The 22,565-nt window shown below is 49.9% G+C and overlaps 1 protein-coding gene across 1 annotated transcript; it reads right to left on the bottom strand.

Annotated features, from left to right (window-relative positions):
- Positions 1-2,671: 2,671 nt before the first annotated feature.
- On the bottom strand, positions 2,672-21,723 carry LOC134509650 (uncharacterized). Its single transcript, XM_063322231.1, has 7 exons — positions 21,601-21,723; positions 21,450-21,507; positions 13,125-13,490; positions 11,535-11,721; positions 10,678-10,772; positions 3,481-3,602; positions 2,672-2,808 (listed from the first exon to the last, which is right to left on the bottom strand). Exons 1-7 carry the CDS (start codon positions 21,611-21,613, stop codon positions 2,672-2,674), a joined length of 978 nt encoding a protein of 325 aa, XP_063178301.1. The 5' UTR covers positions 21,614-21,723.
- Positions 21,724-22,565: the final 842 nt, after the last annotated feature.

The raw sequence follows: 22,565 nt of genomic DNA on the forward strand, positions 1-22,565 counted from the left end.
ATCTCTGGGTGCCCCCATGAGTGACACTCCCCACACCTCTGGCTCCCCACCCCATGGGGACACACACTGCCTAATCTGGGTCCCCCCCTCGTATCTGGGTGTCCCCCAAGGGTGACACCCCCCCATGCTCTGGGCACCCCCCCTCCCCACCTCTGGGTGCCCTCCCCAACCCATGGGTACTGTCCCCCTGCAATGTCCGGGTGCCCCCCCTTGCCCAGGTGTCCTCTCTCATCTGGGTTTCACCACCACCACCCTGCCCCCGGGTGCCGCCACCCCTGGGTGCAGCCCCCCCACGCCCCCCCAGGAGGAGCTGCCACCCCACGCCCTGCCCCGTCTCTGTCCTTCCTGGTGCCCGAACCCGAGGACCTGGAGGACCGTGACACCCGCCACAAGGTGGGTGTGGGCACGGGGGGTGCAGGCAGGAGAGGGTCCAGGCAGGCGGGCGGCGGGCAGGAGGGGGTGCAGGCAGATGGTGGGGGCAGGCAGGACCTCCCCCCGACCTCCAGCTGTGGCAGGAGAAGCTGCAGCAGGAGCTGGAGTTCCTGGAGGCGCACGTCAAGGAGGAGCAGAAGAACCTGAAGAAGGAGCTCCCGTCCCTCCTGCCGCCACCCCTGTGTGCACAGGGGTTACAGTGACCATGACCTCGCACCCTCCTGCTGCTGCTGCTGCGTGCTCAGGAGTCCCGCTGTCACACGTGTGTGTGTGCTGTGTCCGGGCTTCTGCTGACGATGGTTCTTCCAAAAACCCATACTGGAGTGGGGTCCAAATACTATTTTAGTGGCATCATCTACTCAGGCACCCGTGACACCCCCCATGTTCCTGCTCCTGCCCTACCAGGTACGCGGGCAGCAGTGACTTCACCAGCTCCTACACAACCCATGGGCCTCTTCCTGGCCTGTCAGCTGAGCGGTCACAGGTGACCTTGCAAACACCTACACAAGATGGGGGCTTAGTCCTGGCCTACCAGCTTCTCAGGCACCTGGGACCTCAAAACACCCAGCACAAGACATGTTTCTCCTGGGCTCCTCAGGCACCAGTGACATTGCAGAGACATCCACAAGCCAGGTGACGGCTCCTGGCCTGTCGTCTGCGCAGGCACCAGTGACCTCCAGGCACCTACACAATCCCTAGGCCTGTTCCTGGCCCACTGGCTACTCAGGCGTGAGTGACCTCATAAGCACACACGCAGGGCGTGGGCCTGCTCCTGGCCTGTCAGGTGTCCAGACGTGAAGGATCTCACCAAACCTACACGAGCCGTGGGTCAGCTCATGGCCTGTCAGCTGAGCGGGACCTCACAAGTCCTTGATTTCCATTTTTATTAACTCATTCGTGTTACTCATCCCGTTTGTGTCCCAGAGCTCAAAATCCACCTTCTTGAGTGCAAATTGAAGGTAAGCGTCCATTTCGTTTTAGGACCATCCCTACCCCACCCCAGAGGAGACCCCCCTCAGACCCATAGGGCCGCCCCATAGAGCTGCCCCAGCCCCACAGGGCCCCGCACCGTGATGGTGACCAGGATGGGTTTGGGGTTTGGGCGCAGGTTGGGGTCCAGGGAGAAGACGCAGAACTGCACTGGGGAGGTACGGGATTGTAGGAATGTGTCTGAGAGAAAATGGCCATGTGAGCCAGCCTCCCTGCTGTGAGAGATTAGATTAAGGGCAAAACAGGTGGTAGAAGATGGAATTAGTACATGGGAAAAACGGGACTGAGAAGGCAGAAAACATGTTGTGCTAGTGACTAAGCAATTTACGACGCGAATTCTTGTAACCAATCTGATGTGTGAATGAACTGCATGCACAGCGCGTGGACAGTGTAACTAGCTAATCAGAAATAAGCGAGTCACGTGTACAGCTACAACGCAGGGTATAAAAGATGATGATCTGTGCTTAATAAACAGCTTCTGTTGATTCACATTGGATCATCTGGAGTCCAGTTATTTCTCCTCAGATGGTGACCCCGACGTGATACCGATCGGCGCTTGGCTTGAGCAACGGAATGCGAGGGGCGGAAGACCCAGAAGGAGATCCACCGGCTGGAGGATGGCTCAGCTGGACTGAGACCGGGCGGATTGGGCGGCAATCCGGAATAAACAGACAACGTGGCCACGGACACCCGGAGAGAGGTGAGCAGCCGGGGCAGGAGATGGGGCAACAAGTAACAAAAGAAGAAGGGGCTGTATTAAGACTTCTCCTGCATATCCTCTCTAAGAGAGGGGTGAAATACGATGAGCGTATGCTCCGAAGGCTGTTAATATGGCGCAGAGAGAACGGATTCGCACCAGAGCCCCAGACAGCTTTTAAAGCAGAAATATGGGAGGCTGTTGGGAATAAACTGTGGGAAGTGATAAGTAAAGGAGACAAAGAGGCATCACCGTTGGCGACGACATAGCGGTTGGTGTTATTGACCTTACAAGATATGAAGGCGGAGTGAGCCACAGCGGCCGGGGCTTTTGCAGCATTACAACCCACGGGAGGAGGATCGAACAGGCCAGGTCCGAAGGTTTCGGACGATCCCCTGCTGATCCCCTCTGCTCCACCTGAGGAAGTTCCAGAGAAAGAAGAACCGATGGAGGAGGACGTTCCCTGGCCAGCACCACCACCCTCGGAAGCAAGACCAACGGCACCTCCACCAGAGTGGTACAACCCCAGAACTGGGTTTTATGAAGGTCCACCTAAGCCTCCATGGCAACATGTTGATGTGCACCCCAGACCACCTTTTGTTCCATCACTGTACCCACCGCTTCCACCGTCGCCTCCCTCTCCCGCTGAACAAGAATTGCCGCAAGGCGCATGCGCGGCGGCAAAAACACTGCAACAGAAATTGGAACAGTTAGAGAGAGAACAACAGAGACAATGGAAACAAGAGGAGGAGCAAGCGATATGAAATATGGAGAGGTGACAGAGGGGTGAAAGCGGGGGGGGTATGGGGCGGCGGGAACGGGAACGCAGGAGGAGAGTTTGATAACGGGAACGTGGGAGGAGAGTTGGGGGGTGCGACCGTGGGCTCAGGGGAGCCGCCGGATCCGCAAGTGCATTGGAAAGGAATCATTCAAAATGCCTTGATAGAGGGTATAATGTTACCAACAGCATTTCCGGTGATACTGGGGGGAACTAGGGGAGGTCGAAGGAATCCCAATTGATGGGAGGGTCTTCCTTGGCCGATGGTAAAAGAAGCGAGAAAATTAGTGTATGACTTTGGCCTTAGTTCTCCCTACACTCAGTCGTTTCTTAACAATATTTTCACTACTAATTTTATGACTCCTTTTGATAGCCGGACACTGATGTCCCTTATCCTCACACCCACCAATGCAAGAACTAACGTGGAGATCAAGGTGGGAGGATGGTGTACAACGTGCAGTGATAGCGAATTTGAATAGAGGGGAGGGGGATCCGTTGCGGCTGGCAACCATGGAGATGTTATCAGGAACAGGTCCTTTCGCTGATGCTCAGCGACAAGCGCGGCTAGATGTCGCTATCTTACAACAGTCCGCAGAGTTGGCTCGCGAAGCACTGAGGACGTTGCCGGAGGATGGCAAGGTCACTCCCCCATATACGACGATAAAACAGGGCCCCAGCGAGGGATTCATGCAGTTTCTTGGTAGACTAAGGAATGCGTTAGACCGGGGAGAACTGCCAGCGGCAGCCAAAGAGGCGGTATTTCAATCATTGGCCGTAGAGAACGCAAATCCAGCCTGTAAGCGTATCTTGCAAACTTTGCCTCGACACGCCACCATTACCAACATGATAGAGGCATGCTGTAGGGTAGGGACACCTGAAGAACAGGCAGGATTTTTGGCCTCCGCTTTTGCTGCGGCTGTCAAGCCCTTGGTCAGTAATCGTAATTCAGGTCCGAAATGCTTTAAGTGTGGGAAGGTCGGTCATTTGAAGATACAGTGTAGAGTAGGAAAGCAGAGGGGAGAGACAGATATGACGCCTGCTAGGAGCAGAGGAACGGGAGGATTTACGGGCACATGAAATCGGTGTTAGAAATTTGGACATAGAGCATCTGAATGCCGCTCAAAATTCCATAAGGATGGCACGCCATTGGGAAACGGGCTGATGAGCGTGGGGGGCCCGAGCGCGATGACACAAACCAGGCCTCAGGGTCAGGGTGCGTGGGTAGCGCAGCCTCTGCCACCACAGGGAGTGCCGGAGTGGACGTGGCAACAATAAAGGAGGTTACCCTTACAGACTCCCAAGTGCAGTGCATTCCTACTGATATGGAAGGGCCACTGGGGCATGGACTGAGTGCACTATTATTGGGACGATCTTCCATTACCAGACGGGGTTTGTTTGTGTTACCTGGGGTAATAGACGCTGATTATACAGGTCCAATTAAAATAATGGTATGGACACCCACTCCACCTGTGCATATCCCAGCGGGTACTCGCATTGGACAAGTCATGCCATTTAAGGCCGCCGTTCCAACGGCCGGAAATCAGATAATCATAGAATCATAGAATCATAGGGTTGGAAGGGACCTCTGGAGATCATCTAGTCCAACCCCCCTGCCAGAGCAGGGTCACCTAGAGCACGTTACACAGGAACACGTCCAGGTGGGTTTTGAATGTCTCCAGAGTTGAAGACTCCACCACCTCTCTGGGCAGCCTGTTCCAGTGCTCTGCCACCCTCAGGGTGAAGAAGTTCCTCCTCATGTTTAGGTGGAACTTCCTATGTTCCAGTTTCTGCCCATTGCCTCTTCTCCTGTCCCCAGGCACCACTGAAAAGAGCCTCGCCCCATCGTCCTGACACCCACCCTTTAAGTATTTAGAAGCGTTGATAAGGTCACCCCTCAGACGTCTTTTTTCCAGACTGGAGACCCAAATCCCTCAGCCTTTCCTCATAAGAGAGGTGTTCCAGTCCCCTAATCATCTTTGTAGCCCTCCGCTGCACCCTTTCCAGCAGTTCCCCGTCCCTCTTGAACCGGGGAGCCCAGAACTGGACACAGTACTCCAGGTGCGGCCTCACCAAGGCAGAGTAGAGGGGGAGGATGACCTCCCTTGACCTGCTGGCCACGCTCTTCTTGATGCACCCCAGGATGCCATTGGCCTTCTTGGCCACAAGGGCACATTGCTGACTCATGGTCATCCTGTTGTCCACCAGGACTCCCAGGTCTCTTTCCACAGAGCTGCTCTCCAGCAGGTCAGCACCCAACCTGTACTGGTGCATGGGGTTGTTCCTCCCCAGGTGTAGCACCCTACACTTGCCCTTGTTGAACTTCATAAGGTTTCTCTCTGCCCAGATCTCCAACATGTCCAGGTCTCTCTGTATGGTGGCACAGCCTTCCGGTGTGTCAGCCATCCCACCCAGCTTGGTGTCATCAGCAAACTTGCTGAGGGTGCACTCTATCCCCTCATCCAGGTCATTGATGAATATGTTGAACAGGATCGGACCCAGTACTGACCCTTGGGGAACACCACTCGTCACTGGTCTCCAACTAGACTCTGTGCCCCTAATCACAACCCTCTGAGCTCTATCTTTCAACCAGTTTTCTATCCACCCCACTGTCCATTCATCTAACCCACACTTCCTAAGCTTCCCTATGAGGATGCTGTGGGAGACCGTGTCAAACGCCTTGCTTAAGTCAAGGTAGACCACATCTACCGCCCTCCCCTCATCTATCCATCTAGTCATGCCATCGTAGAAGGCTATCAGGTTAGTCAGACATGATTTCCCCTTGGTGAATCCATGCTGAGTACTTCTGATAGCTTTCTTTTCCTCCACGTGCCTTGAGATGACACCCAGAACGAGCTGTTCCATCATCTTTCCAGGGATGGAGGTGAGGCTGACCGGCCTGTAGTTCCCCGGCTCCTCCTTCTTGCCTTTCTTGAAGACTGGAGTGACATTGGCTTTCCTCCAGTCCCCAGGCACCTCGCCTGTTCTCCAGGACTTTTCAAAGATGATGGAGAGCGGCCCAGCAATGACTTCTGCCAGCTCCCTCAGCACTCTCGGGTGCATCCCATCAGGGCCCATGGACTTGTGAATATCTAGATGATCTAATTGGTCCCTCACTCGCTCCTCCTCAACCCAAGGGAAGTCGTCTTCTTTCCCTGTTACTTTATTCAATGCCTGGGACTCCTGAGGGCTGAGCCGAGCAGAAAAGACCGAAGCAAAGAAGGCATTCAGTAACTCTGCCTTCTCCACATCCTCCGTCACCATGACTCCTGCCTCATTCAGCAGTGGGCCTACAACTTCTCTGGTCTTCCTTTTGCTTCCAATATACTTGTAGAAGCTCTTTTTGTTGTGCTTGATGTCCCTGGCCAGGTCTAATTCCAAGGCGGCCTTGGCTTTCCTTGTTTCATCCCTGCACGCTCTGGTGGCATTCTTGTAATCCTCCCAAGGGGTCAGTCCCTTCTTCCACGTATTGTAGACTTCCTTCTTCCACTTGAGCTTTTTCAGAAGCTCCCTGCTCAACCATGCAGGTCTCCTGCGTCCCTTGGCCGATTTCTTTCTCTTAGGGATGCACCGATCCTGAGCTTGGAGGAAGTGGTCTTTGAATATCAACCAGCTATATAGATAAGGGGGGATAAAGGTTTTGGCTCAACAGGTAATGCAGATATATATTTAGCCCTGAAATCAGTAAAACAAAGCCCTTGCAGCGAGTTGCCCTAAGAGCACCAGGGGTCAAAAGTGCGTACTTGATATGCTTGTAGACACCGGCGCTGATGTGACTATTATCAGTCAAGGTCGTTGGCCACCCTCTTGGCCCGTAGAAGACCCAGCTATATCCATAATGGGGGTCGGAGGAACTCAGACAAGAAGAATAAGCAAAGAGGTGATCCAATGCCAAATGCCTGATGGTGGAGCTTGTTCAATACGACCGTATGTGCCAGTAGCGCCGGTGTGCCTGCTCGGCCGGGATGCTTTAAGTCAACTGGGTGCTTGCTTAACGACTAGGGGGACGGGTTTTCTGGGGCGGCCATTGGGGAAGGGCGACCTCTTTTGAAATTGAAGTGGAAAACGAACGACCCGGTATGGGTGGACCAATGGCCGCTCAATTCGGAAAAAATCGCGCAATTGAGCAATTAGTACAGGAACAGTTGGAGAAGGGACATATAGAACCAACAACCAGCCCCTGGAATACACCCATTTTTACCATCCCAAAAAAGAGTGGCAAATGGCGGTTACTGCACGATTTATGAAAAATTAATGAGGTCATGGAGGACATGGGTGCTTTACAGCCAGGTTTGCCATCCCCTATCATGATCCCTAAAGGGTGGGAGGTTCTGATAATAGATCTGAAGGATTGCTTTTTCACAATATCCTTGCACCCCGATGACTATCCAAAATTTGCTTTTTCCGTGCCAACAACAAATAAGAATGGGCCTATGTGCAGGTATCATTGGGTAGTGTTGCCACAGGAAATGAAAAATTCACCCGCCTTGTGCCAGATGTACGTAGCATGGGCTTTGGCACCAGTGCGGAAAAAACACCCTGAGTGGATAATTTATCATTATATGGATGACATCTTGACAGCTGGACAACAATTAGAGTGTGACAAGGCTATTGAGGAGCTGCAGCAGGTACTAGGGAAAGCAGGGTTACAAATTGCACCAGAAAAAGTTCAAAAAGAACCACCCTGGAAATATTTAGGATGGGAAATATCTAAAACTACAGTTAGGCCACAGAAGTTGGAGATTAGAACACACATTTCAACGCTGAATGATGTTCAAAAACTCTTAGGAGATCTAAACTGGGTTCGTACATTGTGTGGTCTTACGAATGAAGACTTAGCACCTCTCATGCGCCTGTTGCGAGGAGGCGGTGGCGTTGATGCCCCTAGACAGTTATCTTTGGACGCGCAGAAGGCGATGCAGATGGTCAGTGATAAGGTCATCAACGCCTACGTGCATCAATGGGACCCTGATCATTCGATAGGTTTATTAATTATAAATCATGACGAACATCCTTTCACTTTAGTAATGCAATGGGTACAGGAAAGGGACCTGCTACAAATTCTGGAGTGGATTTTTTTATCTCTCCAACCAAAGCGTACGGTTATCCCGAGGATAGAGGTGATGGTGCAACTTGTGATTAAGGGGCGTCAGAGGATCGTTGAGATATCCGGACAGGAACCTGAATATGTGGTAATTCCTTCAGTAGCTGAATACTTGCAGTGGGCCTTGCGACACTCTATGGCGTTGCAGATTGCGCTTTTGAACTATGCTGGGACAGTTCAGGTACATTCGCCTCTGCACAAGTTTTTTAGTGTGCTACAAGTAGGACACATTGAGGAAATTCCCGCGTTGTCTCAACGACCTGTCCGAGGGCTGACAATCTTTACAGATGCCGGGGGGAAGACACAGAAAGCAGCAATAACATGGTACACGGACAATAAATGGCATGATATTTTGATCACGGACTGTAAAGGGTCCACACAAAAGCTAGAATTACGCGCTGTACTAGAAGGGTTTGCAGGTGGACAAAAGGAGGTATTAATATCGTATGTGACTCCTTATATGTGGTTGGAATCGTTCAACGAATGGAGCGTGCTTTGCTGAAGGAGGTCAGTGATGAGCAGCTGTTCACCCTGCTCCATGAACTGTTGCTCCTACTCAGTGAACGGCACGATCCTTATTTCATCACCCATATTCGCAGCCATTCGGGGCTCCCAGAAGGTTTAGCTGAGGGCAATAGACGAGCTGATAAACTTGTGGCTCCTGCATGGGCCGCACCACCTCCAGATAAGTTTGTGCAAGCACGTGCCTCTCATACATTCTTCCATCAATCTGCACGAATGCTGTGCAGACAATTTGGGATCTCGGAGTCTGACGCCCGAGGTATAGTGCAAACTTGTGCTGATTGTCAACCATTTATACCTAACTTCAACCCAGGCGTCAGTCCCCGAGGGCATGGACCTTTGGAGTTCTGGCAGACTGATGTAACCCATGTGTCAGAATTTGGAAAACTGAAATTTATACACCTGAGTGTAGACTGTTATTCAACTGCAATTTGGGCAACTGCGCAGACTGGTGAATCCAGTAAAAATGTACTAAGACATTTGCGATGCGCGTTCACGGCCTTAGGCGTACCGCGTGTGATAAAGACTGATAATGGCCCAGGGTACGTAGCCTGTTCAACAGAGGTATTTCTACAGCTGTGGGGCATTACACATGTGACTGGCACACCACATTCTCCGACGGGTCAAGCCATAGTGGAACGCATGAACCAGTCTTTAAAAAATTTGCTTCAAAAACAGAAAGGGGGAGAGCAAGGGCTGAGCCCTTTAGATCGACTGAACAAAGCCATTTACGTCCTGAACTTCCTACGCCTTCCTCAACACTGCCTTGTACCTCCAATCGTGCGGCACGGCACAGGCCTGCAGAGAGACCTGGGGGATTTTAGGCAGGAAAATGGCATGGTAGCAGTTAAAAACGGTGTGACGGGGAAGTGGGAAGGACCGTGTAGACTATTAACCTGGGGTCGAGGATATGCCTGTGTCGTTACTGTCGCGTTAAAAAGACTGTAGTTTCGATATTTGTCTGTCAGAGTCCCAGGACTTTCACTGATTTACTATCAGAGTCCCACCAAAGGACTTTCACTGAATCAGATTCACAAATAATCGAAACTAGTTACTTTATTGAGAGCAACAGTCGCAGATTCGAGATTGCCGTTGATAAATTCACTGACTACAATAGCACTAATTACTGAAGGTTAATATTGCTAGCAAAAATAACGATAGTACAACAAGCCGGGGTAACATTCCCCAGAGGGTGAAGGGCGCAGCGCTTACCCAGAACGGCGTCCCTGCCTGGGGTGGAGGAAGAGAACGCAGCCCATCGACTGGTCCGTCAGGTATCAAGTTTCTTCTCTCCCAATTTAACAGTCATTTTCTCCATCCTTTTATCCCCAAAATTATGAGGTTTCCCTCCCCCAGGTGACGTGTACTATGATTTGGGTGGAGAGACAAGTGCTATAGTCATATATGTTTAGCATGATGTCTAAAATCTTCATTAGCATATGCAGGGTGTCAACTTTAATATGCATTTCACAGGTAATGAGGCAAAGGTCAATTACCGGGCATGGCAGCCTCTCAAGGAAACAAAGAGCTACACAAGGTCTCTGTTATCTTGATTTTACTGTCTCTGCTGACGAAAAGCAGGGCTGTCCTGGCTCCCCAGGACTACCCCGTCATTTATGTATCCTGTGAGAGCCAGACAAGCCTTCGCTCCCCTGGGCTGCACAAGAGATAGCAAAGCCAGTCTGAATTGCTCTTTGAGCACAGAGACTTCACCTCATTATCCACATTCCACAGTTACAGATGCCGGAACCAGATGGGTACCAGCCAAGTGGATAAAGCCCTGGTTTGAGAAGGCGGATTCGAATGAGTTACCCCACAACACCAACAACGATGGTGAGGGCTGAAGAAGTGCAGTGCCCCAGGTGTGGAACTGTGACCCATGGATCCTTGTGCCTTGTGAGGATTGTCGAGGCCGGTGGTGGTTTGAAAGACCACGTGCTGCGGCCCAGTGTGCTGTGTGTTTTAATAAGGAACTAAGTAAGGTGACAGGGTGTGCTGTGTCTTTTAATAAGGAACTAAGTAAGGTGACGGGTTTAATTCGTTTAGCTATTGCAACAGGGCATATAGAGTCAGGTTCACCTCAACACGAGCTGGCTGAACGACAGGAGATTAGGGAAGCCTACCATTCACAAGGACTGGCCAGGGTGTGTGACATACGGTGCCGTTACACGGTGCTGCTGCCAGAGGTTTGGTCGGTTCCAGAGGACCAGTGGGAACAGGTAGTACGTCACTGTAGCAACAGGTTCGGTCATCTACAGCGCAGAAAGAAGGGCAAGGGTACTGATATTTGAAGATGCCACTGGGAATTAGTGTCGGGCTTATCCTTGTGATCGGAATTTGCAGCTGCCATCCTGCAGTACCTATCATGCCCCGAGAAAACATATGGGTGACAATAGCTAATCAGACAGGGCAAGTTTCCTTTTGCCTATCCATGGCAACCCCAGGGGATTCTTTTCGAACATGTTTAATAGGAGTCCCCATGTATGACCCCCACGTGTTTCCTGGGTACGTTCGGAATGCGTCGGTGTTGAAACTGACGTTAGAACAAGCTTGTAATCAGACCAACAACGTGTCCATCCCAGCCATATACAACACGTTCTGTCAGCACAATAGTACGAAACGAAATTTATAGGACTGGCGGTGTTGACCGGTCTAATTATTAATTCACTTAACGTCACTGCCCCTGTCCCACCACAAGAACTTGATTTGCTCAGTTCCATTCCACGTAACGGGTCTTGTGTCTTCTTTGGGAGCAAAGCACTGCAGCTGAGTACAAAATTAAGAACCCTTGGTGTTTCGGCTCCTTTTAATACAGCAGGATTCAATTCAGTTTACCCAACGTTTAACACGACCCTAGTGAACTTTTGTGGAGACACCACAGGGGTGGGGAATCATTGGAAGAACGATTCGGCAAAGGCCCTACCCCCAGGATTATTTTTGATTTGTGGTGATCGCGCCTGGCAAGGTGTTCCTGTGCGACCTGTGGGAGGGCCATGTTATATAGGTAAATTGACCATGTTTAAGCTGTCACTGAAAGATCTATTGAACACCACGGTGTGGAATGTGACGAATCGGCATGCACGGTCGAAACGATCTGTCGTGACCCTTGATTTGACATGTAACGAAGAAGTCCAGTTTTGGGATCTGCCCACTACGGTTGTAACATCCTTGCTAGCCCCCGGGGTTGCAGCAGGGAAAGCCCTAGGAGATATTAGAAAGTTAGGGTGTTGGGCAAGTAAACAGATAAACCTAAAACTGAAATCATATCTAGCTTGCTTACTGATGTTGATAGCATTCGGCATGCTACGTTGCAAAATCGAGCGGCTATTGAGTTTTTGCTGTTAGCTCAGGGTCATGGGTGTGAAGATTTTGAAGGTATGTGTTGTATGAACCTTTCTGAACACTTATCATCCATTCATAAGCAGTTACGGGAGCTGAAGGATAACATGTCCAAATTAAAAGTGGTTAAAAATGGTTTTGATGATTGGTTAAGCTCATGGGGTATAACGGGATGGTTATCAGACTTCCTAAAGCAAGGGCTCATGCTATTGTTGGTTATATTATTATTGATTATGGTAGCCTCGTGTGTTCTCCGCAAAGTGACTGACATGATAGAAAATGCCATGCGTAAGGTCTGTCTGGCTCAAGAAGAAAAAGGGGGTATTGTAGGAGTGTATCTGAGAGAAAATGGTCACGTGAGCCAGCCTCCCTACTATGAGAGATTAGATTAAGGGCAAAACAGGTGGTAGAAGATGGAATTAGTACATGGGAAAAACGGGACTGAGAAGGCAGAAAACATGTTGTGCTAGTGACTAAGCAATTTACTATGTGAATTCTTGTAACCAATATCTGATGTGTGAATGAACTGCATGCACAGCGCGTGGACAGTGTAACTAGCTAATCGGAAATAAGCAAGTGGCATGTACGGCTACAACGCAGGGTATAAAAGATGATGATCTGTGCTTAATAAACGGCTTCTGTTGATTCACATTAGATTGTCTGGAGTCCAGTTATTTCTCCTCAGCAACCTCTGCCATGTATCTGAGCTAGTAAGCTACATATGAAACTCCTGTCACTGCTAACGCCTCGAACCATCCAGTCCATCGAATGACCGAGGGGTGGAGCGGAACTCCTCCTGATTCTTCTAGACAATCTGCTTCTCCGTTATGGACATGTTGAGCACTTACCTGGAAAATGAACGCCTGCGCGCCTTTTGCACCTTTTGTATTCCATCAACTCCTTAGTAAAAGCATTCGTTTGACCTTTATTACAATTAGAGTTTGACCTTTAGGACAAAACGACACCAAGAAACAAACCGTGCCCAACGTGAGAAAACGTATACTGCATGCAAGCGCAAAAGGTGCATGTCCTATTTAAGCAAAACCAGTTTAGAATTCCTGTAAGTTGAAGGGACAGTTTTAGAATTACGTTTGTCTTCTTTTAATTTTGCACGTTTGCCGTCTGCAAGAAAAAAGCCTGTTGAAAAAAATACTATGTCATTTTTGCTTATGTCAGATGCACTTCAGCGTAACTGCAGTCCGGTACGCTCTCAGAATACAAAAATGAAAAAGAACAAACACAACTTCCTTGAGCCAAGTACTTACTCCTCTTCCAGTCGCTGGTGTTCTCTGTAAAACTCCTCCCTAGATAAAGGTGGAGCTTGTGTCACTGGGATGGGATCGGAATGCGCCGTTGGTACTGCTGTTGGTACCCAGGCTGATGACATGTTTGCAGGAGCTGGGGGATATCCTGGAGGGGAGTCAGTGTAGCTGGCAGATGGAGGCTGACCAGGTGGAAACTGGGGAGGAAACTGTGGTCGTAGTGCCCCCGGTAGAAGAGGAAGTGCTTGGGGTGGTGGAGGGTACAAGGAAGGCGGAGGCGCTGGCACGAAGACTGCTGTTGATGCTGGTAGCGTTGGGGCTTGGGTCCTCTGGGTACGTTCACCACGCAGGCGTCCTCGACTGGAACTTCTAAAGAAACCCAAATACATGTGTCACCGTTTGTTACACTCTGCTCTGATTTCAGAGAGGAAAGCGAATGAAGCCGGAGCGTGGTGGCGAGCACTGCGTGTTCTCAGCCTAAGCATTTTTCTCCCTGCTTCCATTTGAGACTACGCTCATTTCTTGATCCTCACACTTGCCTCCCACAACATCACCCCCAGCAGTTCCCTCAGTCTTCTCTCCCTATACGCAGCTTTGCGACTGTGGATGGAGGCTGCCCCTGCTTAGGAGAGACTCCCACGTGCCAAGTGCCCACCGCTCCTCCACCAATCCTTGATACACTTCATACTTCACACTTCTGACCTTCAAAGTACTGCACAAATAATAACTAATCTTCTCTCAAACGTCTTTGGACTTCTTCCACGTACGCTTCCTATGTTGCGGACTCATGATGATGTATTTGGCCTGTTCTCACCCCCAAATTGTTATTTTCTTGCCTACTGAATTTGAGATTTTTAGATAATCTGTGGCATGGACCCTGGCTTTTGTTTTCATTTTTCTTCAAGATTTTATAAACACAATGCACCCTTACAATCTGTCTAGGACAAATATATACCAAAAGGGAGGACTCACTTGACACGGCAGTAATAGATCAGACTCTTCTCTCTCTCTCCAACTGAGAGAAAGCAGCTTGGCTATTTGAGATGACTAAATGGAAGGAATTCAAAATTGTCATCATATAAGAACGTTGACTTTTCCAATAATTTGCTCAATCAGTATCAACTAGGTTGTTAAAAAAAGAATGCTGGAGGCCTGTCGTGGTTTAGCCTCAGATGGCAACAAAGAACCACGTGCCGCTCGCACGTGCCTTCCTAATACATGAAGGATCGTAAGAAAAGGCAAGACTCTTGGGTTGGGACAAAGGAAGTTTAACAGAACAGCAAAGGGAACAGGCAAACAACAACAACACCAACAACAACACGGATAGGGGAATATACAAACGCGATTACGGAACCGCCGCTCGCCGACCGGCCGGACCCGGGACGCCCCAGCCCGCTTTTAAGCAGCAACTTCCTGTCCCCTCCCCCGGCAGCTCAGGGTGGGCGTGGCTCACATGGCATGGAATACCAGGGAAAATTAACCCTATCCCCACCGGAACCAGGACATTATCCACCCCTTATTCCATACCATCTATGCCATGCCCAGCAGGTTCCAATGAATTGCCACCACTTTCCCCTGTTATATATATATATATATATACGCACATATAATGCCCTTAGTTTATGGGCCATCCCTCCAAAGTGTCCGTTGAGTTCTTTTAATCCACGGCTTTGGGCTCCATCTGTTAGAACAGTCTCTCAGGGCAGGTGAGATGCTGCGTGGTGCTGGTCTGTTGCATGCTGTATTTTTCGGAGCTTGTGACTGGTGCACCTGGTGTGGCTCATGCACGCGGTCCGTGGGCTGAAGATGTAGATCTTGAAGAAACTGCTGGGCGCCAGCTGCTGAGATCAGTTCTTATCCCATCATCCCTGTGCCTTACTTGTAGTACAACTGATAGTAATTATAGCAATGAGGACATACAGTGACAGTGTTACTTAGCAATTAACAGCACAGAATCTGATTCATTGGCTATTCTCGCCCAAAATCAGATCCCCATGAGGTACACATCGGACTTCCCCATCCTGCCGCATCACCCACCAAGTGCACCCAGGTCCTTGGGCAAAAGCAATCCCACGGATGGGTTTGCCTTTGCCTGAGGCAGGACTAACCCAGACTGTCTTCCCTAGCATATTCTTCATGTGCACTATGGGGACTTTATCCCCTTCTACAGTACGTGGAAGTTTTGATTGGGCAGGGCCAGCCTGATTGTGAGATCCCCTGGTGTTAACTAGCCAGGTAGCTTTTGCTAAATGTGTATCCCAGTGTTTGAAAGTCCCACCACCCATTGCTCTCAGTGTAGTTTTTAACAGCCCATTGTATCGTTCCACCTTCCCAGAGGCTGGTGCGTGATAGGGAATGTGATACCCCCACTCGATACCATGGTCTTTGGCCCAGGTGTCTATGAGGCTGTTTCGGAAATGAGTCCCGTTGTCCGACTCAATTCTCTCTGGGGTACCATGTCGCCACAGGACTTGCTTTTCAAGGCCCAGGATAGTGTTCCGGGCAGTGGCATGGGGCACAGGGTGTTTCCAGCCATCCAGTGGTTGCTTCCACCATTGTGAGCACATAGCGCTTGCCTTGACGGGTTTGTGGCAGTGTGATATAATCAATCTGCCAGGCCTCCCCATATTTGTATTTCAGCCATCGCCCTCCATACCAAAGAGGCTTCAAACGCTTGGCTTGTTTGATCGCAGCGCATGTCTCACATTCATGGATGACCTGTGCAATAGTGTCCATGGTCAAGTCCACCCCTCGGTCACGAGCCCATCTATATGTCGCATCTCTCCCTTGATGGCCTGAGGAGTCATGGGCCCACCGAGCTATGAATAGTTCACCCTTACGTTGCCAGTCCAGATCCACCTGAGCCACTTCAATCCTAGCGGCCCGATCCACCTGCTGCTTGTTCTGATGTTCCTCCGTGGCCCAATTCTTCGGTACATGGGCATCTACATGGCGTACTTTCACAACCAGATTCTCTATCCGGGCAGCAATATCTTGCCATAGGTCAGCAGCCCAGATGGGTTTGCCTCTGTGCTGCCAGTTGCCCTGCTTCCGCTGCTGTAGCCACCCCCACAGAGCATTTGCCACCATCCATGAGTCAGTGTAGAGATAAAGTACTGGCCATTTTTCTCGCTCAGCAATGTCCAAAGCCAGCTGAATAGCCTTCACCTCTGCAAACTGGCTCGATTCACCCTGTCCCTCACTGGCTTCTGCAACCCGTCGTGTAGGACTCCACACAGCAGCCTTCCACTTTCGATGCTTTCCCACAATACGGCAGGACCCATCAGTGAACAGGGCATATTTCTTCTCATTTTCTGGCAGTTTATTATATGGTGGGGCCTCTTCTGCACGCGTCACCTCCTCCTCTGGTGACATTCCGAAATCCTTGCCTTCTGGCCAGTCCATGATCACTTCCAGAATTCCTGGGCGACTGGGGTTTCCCATTCGAGTTCGCTGCGTGATCAGTGCAATCCACTTACTCCATGTAGCATCGGTTGCATGATGTGTGGTGGGGACCCTTTCTTTGAAAATCCAACCCAGCACCGGCAGTCGAGGTGCTAAGAGGAGCTGTGCTTCTGTACCAACTACTTCCGAAGCAGCTCGAACCCCTTCATATGCTGCCAATATCTCTTTTTCTGTTGGAGTGTAGCGGGCTTCGGATCCTCTGTATCCACGACTCCAAAACCCTAGGGGTCGACCTCGAGTCTCCCCTGGTGCTTTCTGCCAGAGGCTCCAGGTAGGGCCGTTCTCCCCGGCTGCGGTATAGAGCACATTTTTAACATCTTGTCCTGCCCGGACTGGCCCCAGGGCCACTGCATGGACTATTTCCTGTTTGATTTGTTCAAAAGCTTGTCGTTGCTCAGGACCCCATTTAAAATCATTCTTCTTCCGGGTTACTTGATACAGAGGGCTTACAATTTGACTGTAATCTGGGATATGCATTCTCCAAAAACCCACAATGCCTAAGAAAGCCTGTGTTTCCTTTTTACTAGTTGGTGGAGACACAGCTGCTATTTTGTTGATCACATCCATTGGAATCTGACGGTGTCCATCTTGCCATTTTATTCCTAAAAACTGGATCTCCTGCGCAGGTCCCTTGACCTTACTTCGTTTTATGGCAAAACCAGCGTTCAGAAGGATTTGGACTATTTTACTCCCTTTCTCAAAAACTTCTTCTGCTGTGTTTCCCCATACAATGATGTCATCAATGTACTGCAGATGTTCTGGAGCTTCACCCTGTTCCAGTGCAGTCTGGATCAGTCCATGGCAAATGGTGGGACTGTGTTTCCACCCCTGGGGCAGTCGATTCCAGGTGTATTGGACGCCCCTCCAAGTGAAAGCAAACTGTGGCCTGCACTCTGCTGCCAAAGGGATTGAGAAGAATGCATTCGCTATATCAATCGTGGCATACCACTTGGCTGCCTTGGACTCCAGTTCATACTGCAGTTCTAGCATGTCCGGCACGGCAGCACTCAGCGGTGGCGTGACTTCATTCAGACCACGATAGTCTACAGTTAGCCTCCACTCTCCATTAGATTTTCGCACCGGCCATATGGGACTGTTAAAGGGGGAGCGAGTCTTGCTGATCACTCCTTGAACCTCTAGTTGACGAATCAGCTCATGGATGGGAATCAGAGAGTCTCGGTTAGTGCGATACTGCCGCCGATGCACCGTTGTGGTAGCAATCGGCACCTGTTGTTCTTTGACCCTCAACAACCCCACAACAGAAGAATCCTCCGAGAGACCAGGCAAGGCAGACAACTGTTTAACTTCCTCTGTCTCCAAAGCAGCTATGCCAAAGGCCCAGCGGTACCCTTTTGGGTCCTTAAAATACCCTCTCCTGAGGTAATCTATACCAAGGATGCATGGAGCCTCTGGGCCAGTCACAATGGGATGTTTTTGCCACTCATTCCCAGTTAGGCTCACTTCTGCCTCCAGTACAGTCAACTCTTGGGATCCCCCTGTCACCCCAGAAATACAAATGGGTTCTGCCCCTCTATAGCTTGATGGTATTAAAGTACACTGCGCACCCGTGTCCACTAGAGCCTTATACTCCTGTGGGTCTGATGTGCCAGGCCATCGAATCCACACCGTCCAATAAACCCGGTTGTCCCTTTCCTCCACCTGGCCGGAGGCAGGGCCCCCCTAATACTGGTCATAGTATCCATTACTCACTTCTTGCATAAATGACTTGGAAGTTCCTTCAAGAGGATCAGAAGCAAGATCAGGCCTTCTGCTTTGTCTGGGGAACGGCCCACTGGAAACTGGGGCGGCACTTTTCCTAGAGGGATCCCCTTTTGTGGTTGTCCTTCCTTGCAACCCCTGTACCCGTGTCCGCAGGATCGAAGTAGGTCGTCCATCCCACTTCCTCATGTCCTCTCCGTGGTCCTGCAGGTAGAACCACAGGGTGCCTCGTGGTGTGTACCCTCTGTACTCTCTCTCTTGAGTGGGGAAATGCCTGCTTCTAATAGCTGACATGCTGGCCCGTGCAGGTGGGGAGTAGAACATATTCTCTTCAAGTTGCTGGACCTTCCGCGACAATTTCTCCACAGCTGAGACAAGGGGGGAAGAGAGACTTTCTTCATATCGCCGGAGCCAGCCAGCTACCTCATCTACCGTTGGTCCCTCTTCACCTTTCCATTCCATTACTGCCAGGGAGTTGGCATATGACGATGGTGCGCTCCGTACAAACTTCCGCCACATGGGCCTTGTGCATCGCACCTCATCAGGGTCTGTGGGTAAGTCTGCATTGTCCAAGTCATAATAAATCATCTCCCGCACGGCTAATTCTCTCAGGTACTGGATACCTCTTTCCATGGTAGTCCACTTGCTTGGCTGACATACAACATCCTCACTGAAGGGGTACCTCTCCCTCACGCCTAACAGGAGTCGTTTCCAGAGGCTGAGGGCTTGGGTCTTTTTCCCAATCGCCTTGTCAATGCCGCCTTCCCTAGACAGGGATCCCAGCTGCCTGGCCTCCCTACCCTCTAATTCCAGGCTACTGGCCCCATTATCCCAGCACCGGAGCAGCCAGGTGACAATGTGCTCGCCTGAAAGTCGGCTGAAATCTTTTCGCATATCCCGCAGCTCACTCAAGGATAGGGATCGAGTAATTATCTCTGGTTCTGCCTCTTCCTCCTGCTCTCGTGATGGCCCTGGTTCATCATCATCTCTTACTAAGCGAACTGATTTCTTTGTGTACTTCTTCTTCTGTATGGGGGCAACTGATACCGGCACGGGTTGGTTCCCTGGTTCAGTGGCAGTGGCTACCACGGGGGTTGCAGTAGCCGCAGTGTCCGCCGCAGGGGTTGCAGTAGCCGCAGGGGCCGCCGCAGGGGCTGCAGCAGCCGCAGGGGCCGCCGGTCTGGTTTCCATCTCTTCCCCTTGAGGGTGCTGCATAATTCTGAGCAGTGCCTGGTAGATACTGGCCAGGGCCCAGCACAGCGCGGTGAGTTGTGCCTCTCTAGAATAGCCACAGCATTTTCCCTTCAAATATTCTACCACTTTATCAGGGTCCTGTAATTGTTCAGGGGTGAAGTCCCAGACCATTGGAGGTGAGTAGTTCTCTAGGTACCTGCCCATGCTCTCCCACATGCCATGCCACCCCTGAGTATCCAGCCTCGGAGCAGATCTCCGGGTGGTAGTCTTAAATAGTTGCTTAACCCTAAACAAGACCTGGAACGTATTCAGGAGACATAACACTAGGAACACGCTGGTTTGAGTATCCCAAGGATATTCAAGATTCTCAAAAGCTGTCATACCTGACCCGAAGGAGAAAAGGGAGGCAAAAGGGCTGGGGAAACTATTAACAAATTCTGAGAGACGGTGTCCAATGTACGGACAGGACAACAAAACCACATAAACACCCCAAAATAGCCGTCTGAACAGTGATGTTATCATATCATAAACAGATATCGCACAGGACAGCAGAATGATAATCCTCATCCCTCTTCCAGACATGGTAAACAGCATCGCAGGGAGTACATAAGCCATATAGGAATTTATGTAACACAGCCATGAGAACAAACCAAGCAACATGATGACCAGTGACTATTTACCTAATAAAATAAATGCATACAAGAAAAAAAAAACCAAAACCGTTTTTTCCACGTTCTAGTTGGATTCTGTCGTTATCTCAACCCTTCGAGCCCCACGTTGGGCGCCAAAAAGGACTGTCGTGGTTTAGCCTCAGATGGCAACAAAGAACCACGTGCCGCTCGCACGTGCCTTCCTAATAGAGGAAGGATCCTAAGAAAAGGCAAGACTCTTGGGTTGGGACAAAGGCAGTTTAACAGAACAGCAAAGGGAACAGGCAAACAACAACAACAACAACAACAACAACAACAACAACAACAACAACAACAACAACAACAACAACAACAACAACAACAACAACAACACGGATAGGGGAATATACAAACGCGATTACGGAACCGCCGCTCCCCGCCGCTCGCCGACCGGCCGGACCCGGGACGCCCCAGCCCGCTTTTAAGCAGCAACTTCCTGTCCCCTCCCCCGGCAGCTCAGGGTGGGCGTGGCTCACATGGCATGGAATACCAGGGAAAATTAACCCTATCCCCACCGGAACCAGGACAAGGCCGAATTCTATGGGGAAATCAATTTCTTCAGCCCGATTCAGCCAGTAATCAAGAGGGCATCTTTCCACCTGATTCTTTAATTGTATTTCATTTGTAGATGTACTTACGGTTTCCTCAAAAAGTGTTAATTTTTCAGAGTCCTCTTTTCAATCGTGTACTGGAGTTTTACTTTAAATCATCTTAGTGCCATCACATATGCCCTTTGTCAAAGACAATTAAAATCAAGCCATTTCAAAACTAATTGGAATCACAGAATCATAGAATGTGTTGGGTTGGAAGGGACCTCTAAAGGCCATCTAGTGCAACCCCCCTGCAGTCAGCAGGGACATCTTCAACTAGATCAGGTTGCTCAGAGCCTCATCCAGCCTGGCCTTGAATGTCTCCAGGCATGGGGCCTCCACCCCCTCTCTGGGCAACCTGGGCCAGTGTCTCACCACCCTCACTGTAAAGAACTTCTTCCTCATGTCTAATCTAAACCCGCTCTGCTCTAGTTTAAACCATTGCCCCTCATCGCTACATGCCCTTGCAAACAGCCCCTCCCCAGCTTCCCTGTAGGCCCCCTGCAGGTACTGGAAGGCCACAATAAGGTCTCCCGATTACCACTTGTATTCTCCACAGCTATCTGGGCACACTTACCTCATTATAAATCAGCTGTTATCTAAGTTACGTGCTACGGCCTCATTTAACAGGTTACGAGCAGTAATATACTGAATTTCTGCAGAACACTTACAGGTCCCAGCCTGGTCTGCCACCCGCCGAGCGAGGTGTACTGGCTCTCGTTGGATGACCTTTCAGAGTGGGGAGAGGAAACAGAAAAAAATCCCGTTCAGTTTATCTGATGATAATTTCCGAAAAGAAATTCTAAAGTTTTAGTTACTTACCAGTCGTGGGCATTGATTGCCCTTGGGGGCCCAGAAGACTTGGTAACGCTGGTTGTCTTAGTACAGGAATCTGACAGCCCTTGTGAATAAACGCAAACAGTTGGAAAATGTTTGGAGCTCTACTAAAATACAGGACTCACTGCATATGTTGAAATAAAATTTACCTTCTCTTCCAACAAACTGCTGACTGACAGAGAGGAAGATCTAGAAAGCTCAGCAGCAGTCACCAGAGCACCAGGAGGTATAACAGTATCAGCATCGCTACAAAAAACACGGAATTTTATTCTTCAAACAGTGTTTTGATGTGCTACTGGAAATATAAAGTCCAAGGTGAGAAAAGGCTGACTACTGTAAATGGAAACAAATAAAGAAAAAGTAATCTTCACCAGATCTACCAACTGGAAGTTGGGCGATTCCACATGAAGCCCTGAAGAGAAGTCTACGTGGAATACCGGCATTCAAAGAGACAGCTCACTGGAAACAGGATTTGTTAAGCTGCCTGCACACGGGAGGATTAGAGTACGTATAACCCACATGCTGAACCTCAGTTTTGGACGATGCAAGAACGGAAATTCTATTAGGAATTGGCTGTGTTCTAGTTCGGAGGCTGCCTGAGAGGTTCTTTTGAATTGTGAGCCCCTGTATTCAACGGTACGGCGGAGCCTGACAGCCTTCTGGACAGAGTGGCTGTTTGCATTCAAGGCATCGAGCTGAAAGAAGATAAACCCTAAACTAGAGTTCAGATTTTTCACGTGTTTTCATATTAATTCACTGGGTTGCAAAGTTAGACTGTCATGTTTGTAAATACTTCAAATGTAGTGTTTCAATGTTTGTTATCCAATCTGCATGCATCACTGACTACCCTGTGACTACTGAGGATGGCTCTGACTTATCGTACCATTGATGACAGAAATACTGTAGGAAAAAGTAACATGAAAACACCTGATCAATGTTACCTCCAGCTG

This window comes from Chroicocephalus ridibundus, unplaced genomic scaffold (assembly GCF_963924245.1).
Source record: "Chroicocephalus ridibundus unplaced genomic scaffold, bChrRid1.1 SCAFFOLD_26, whole genome shotgun sequence".
Classification (NCBI taxonomy): Eukaryota; Metazoa; Chordata; class Aves; order Charadriiformes; family Laridae; genus Chroicocephalus; species Chroicocephalus ridibundus.

Coding starts and splice junctions, on each gene's coding strand:
- LOC134509650 (XM_063322231.1), bottom strand. Junction 13,491..21,449: donor GGCAGACCAGGCTGGGACCT/GTAAGTGTTCTG, acceptor GGGTTTCTTTAG/AAGTTCCAGTCGAGGACGCC. Junction 2,809..3,480: donor AGCCAACTCTGCGGACTGTT/GTAAGATAGCGA, acceptor TTTCTGTTGCAG/TGTTTTTGCCGCCGCGCATG.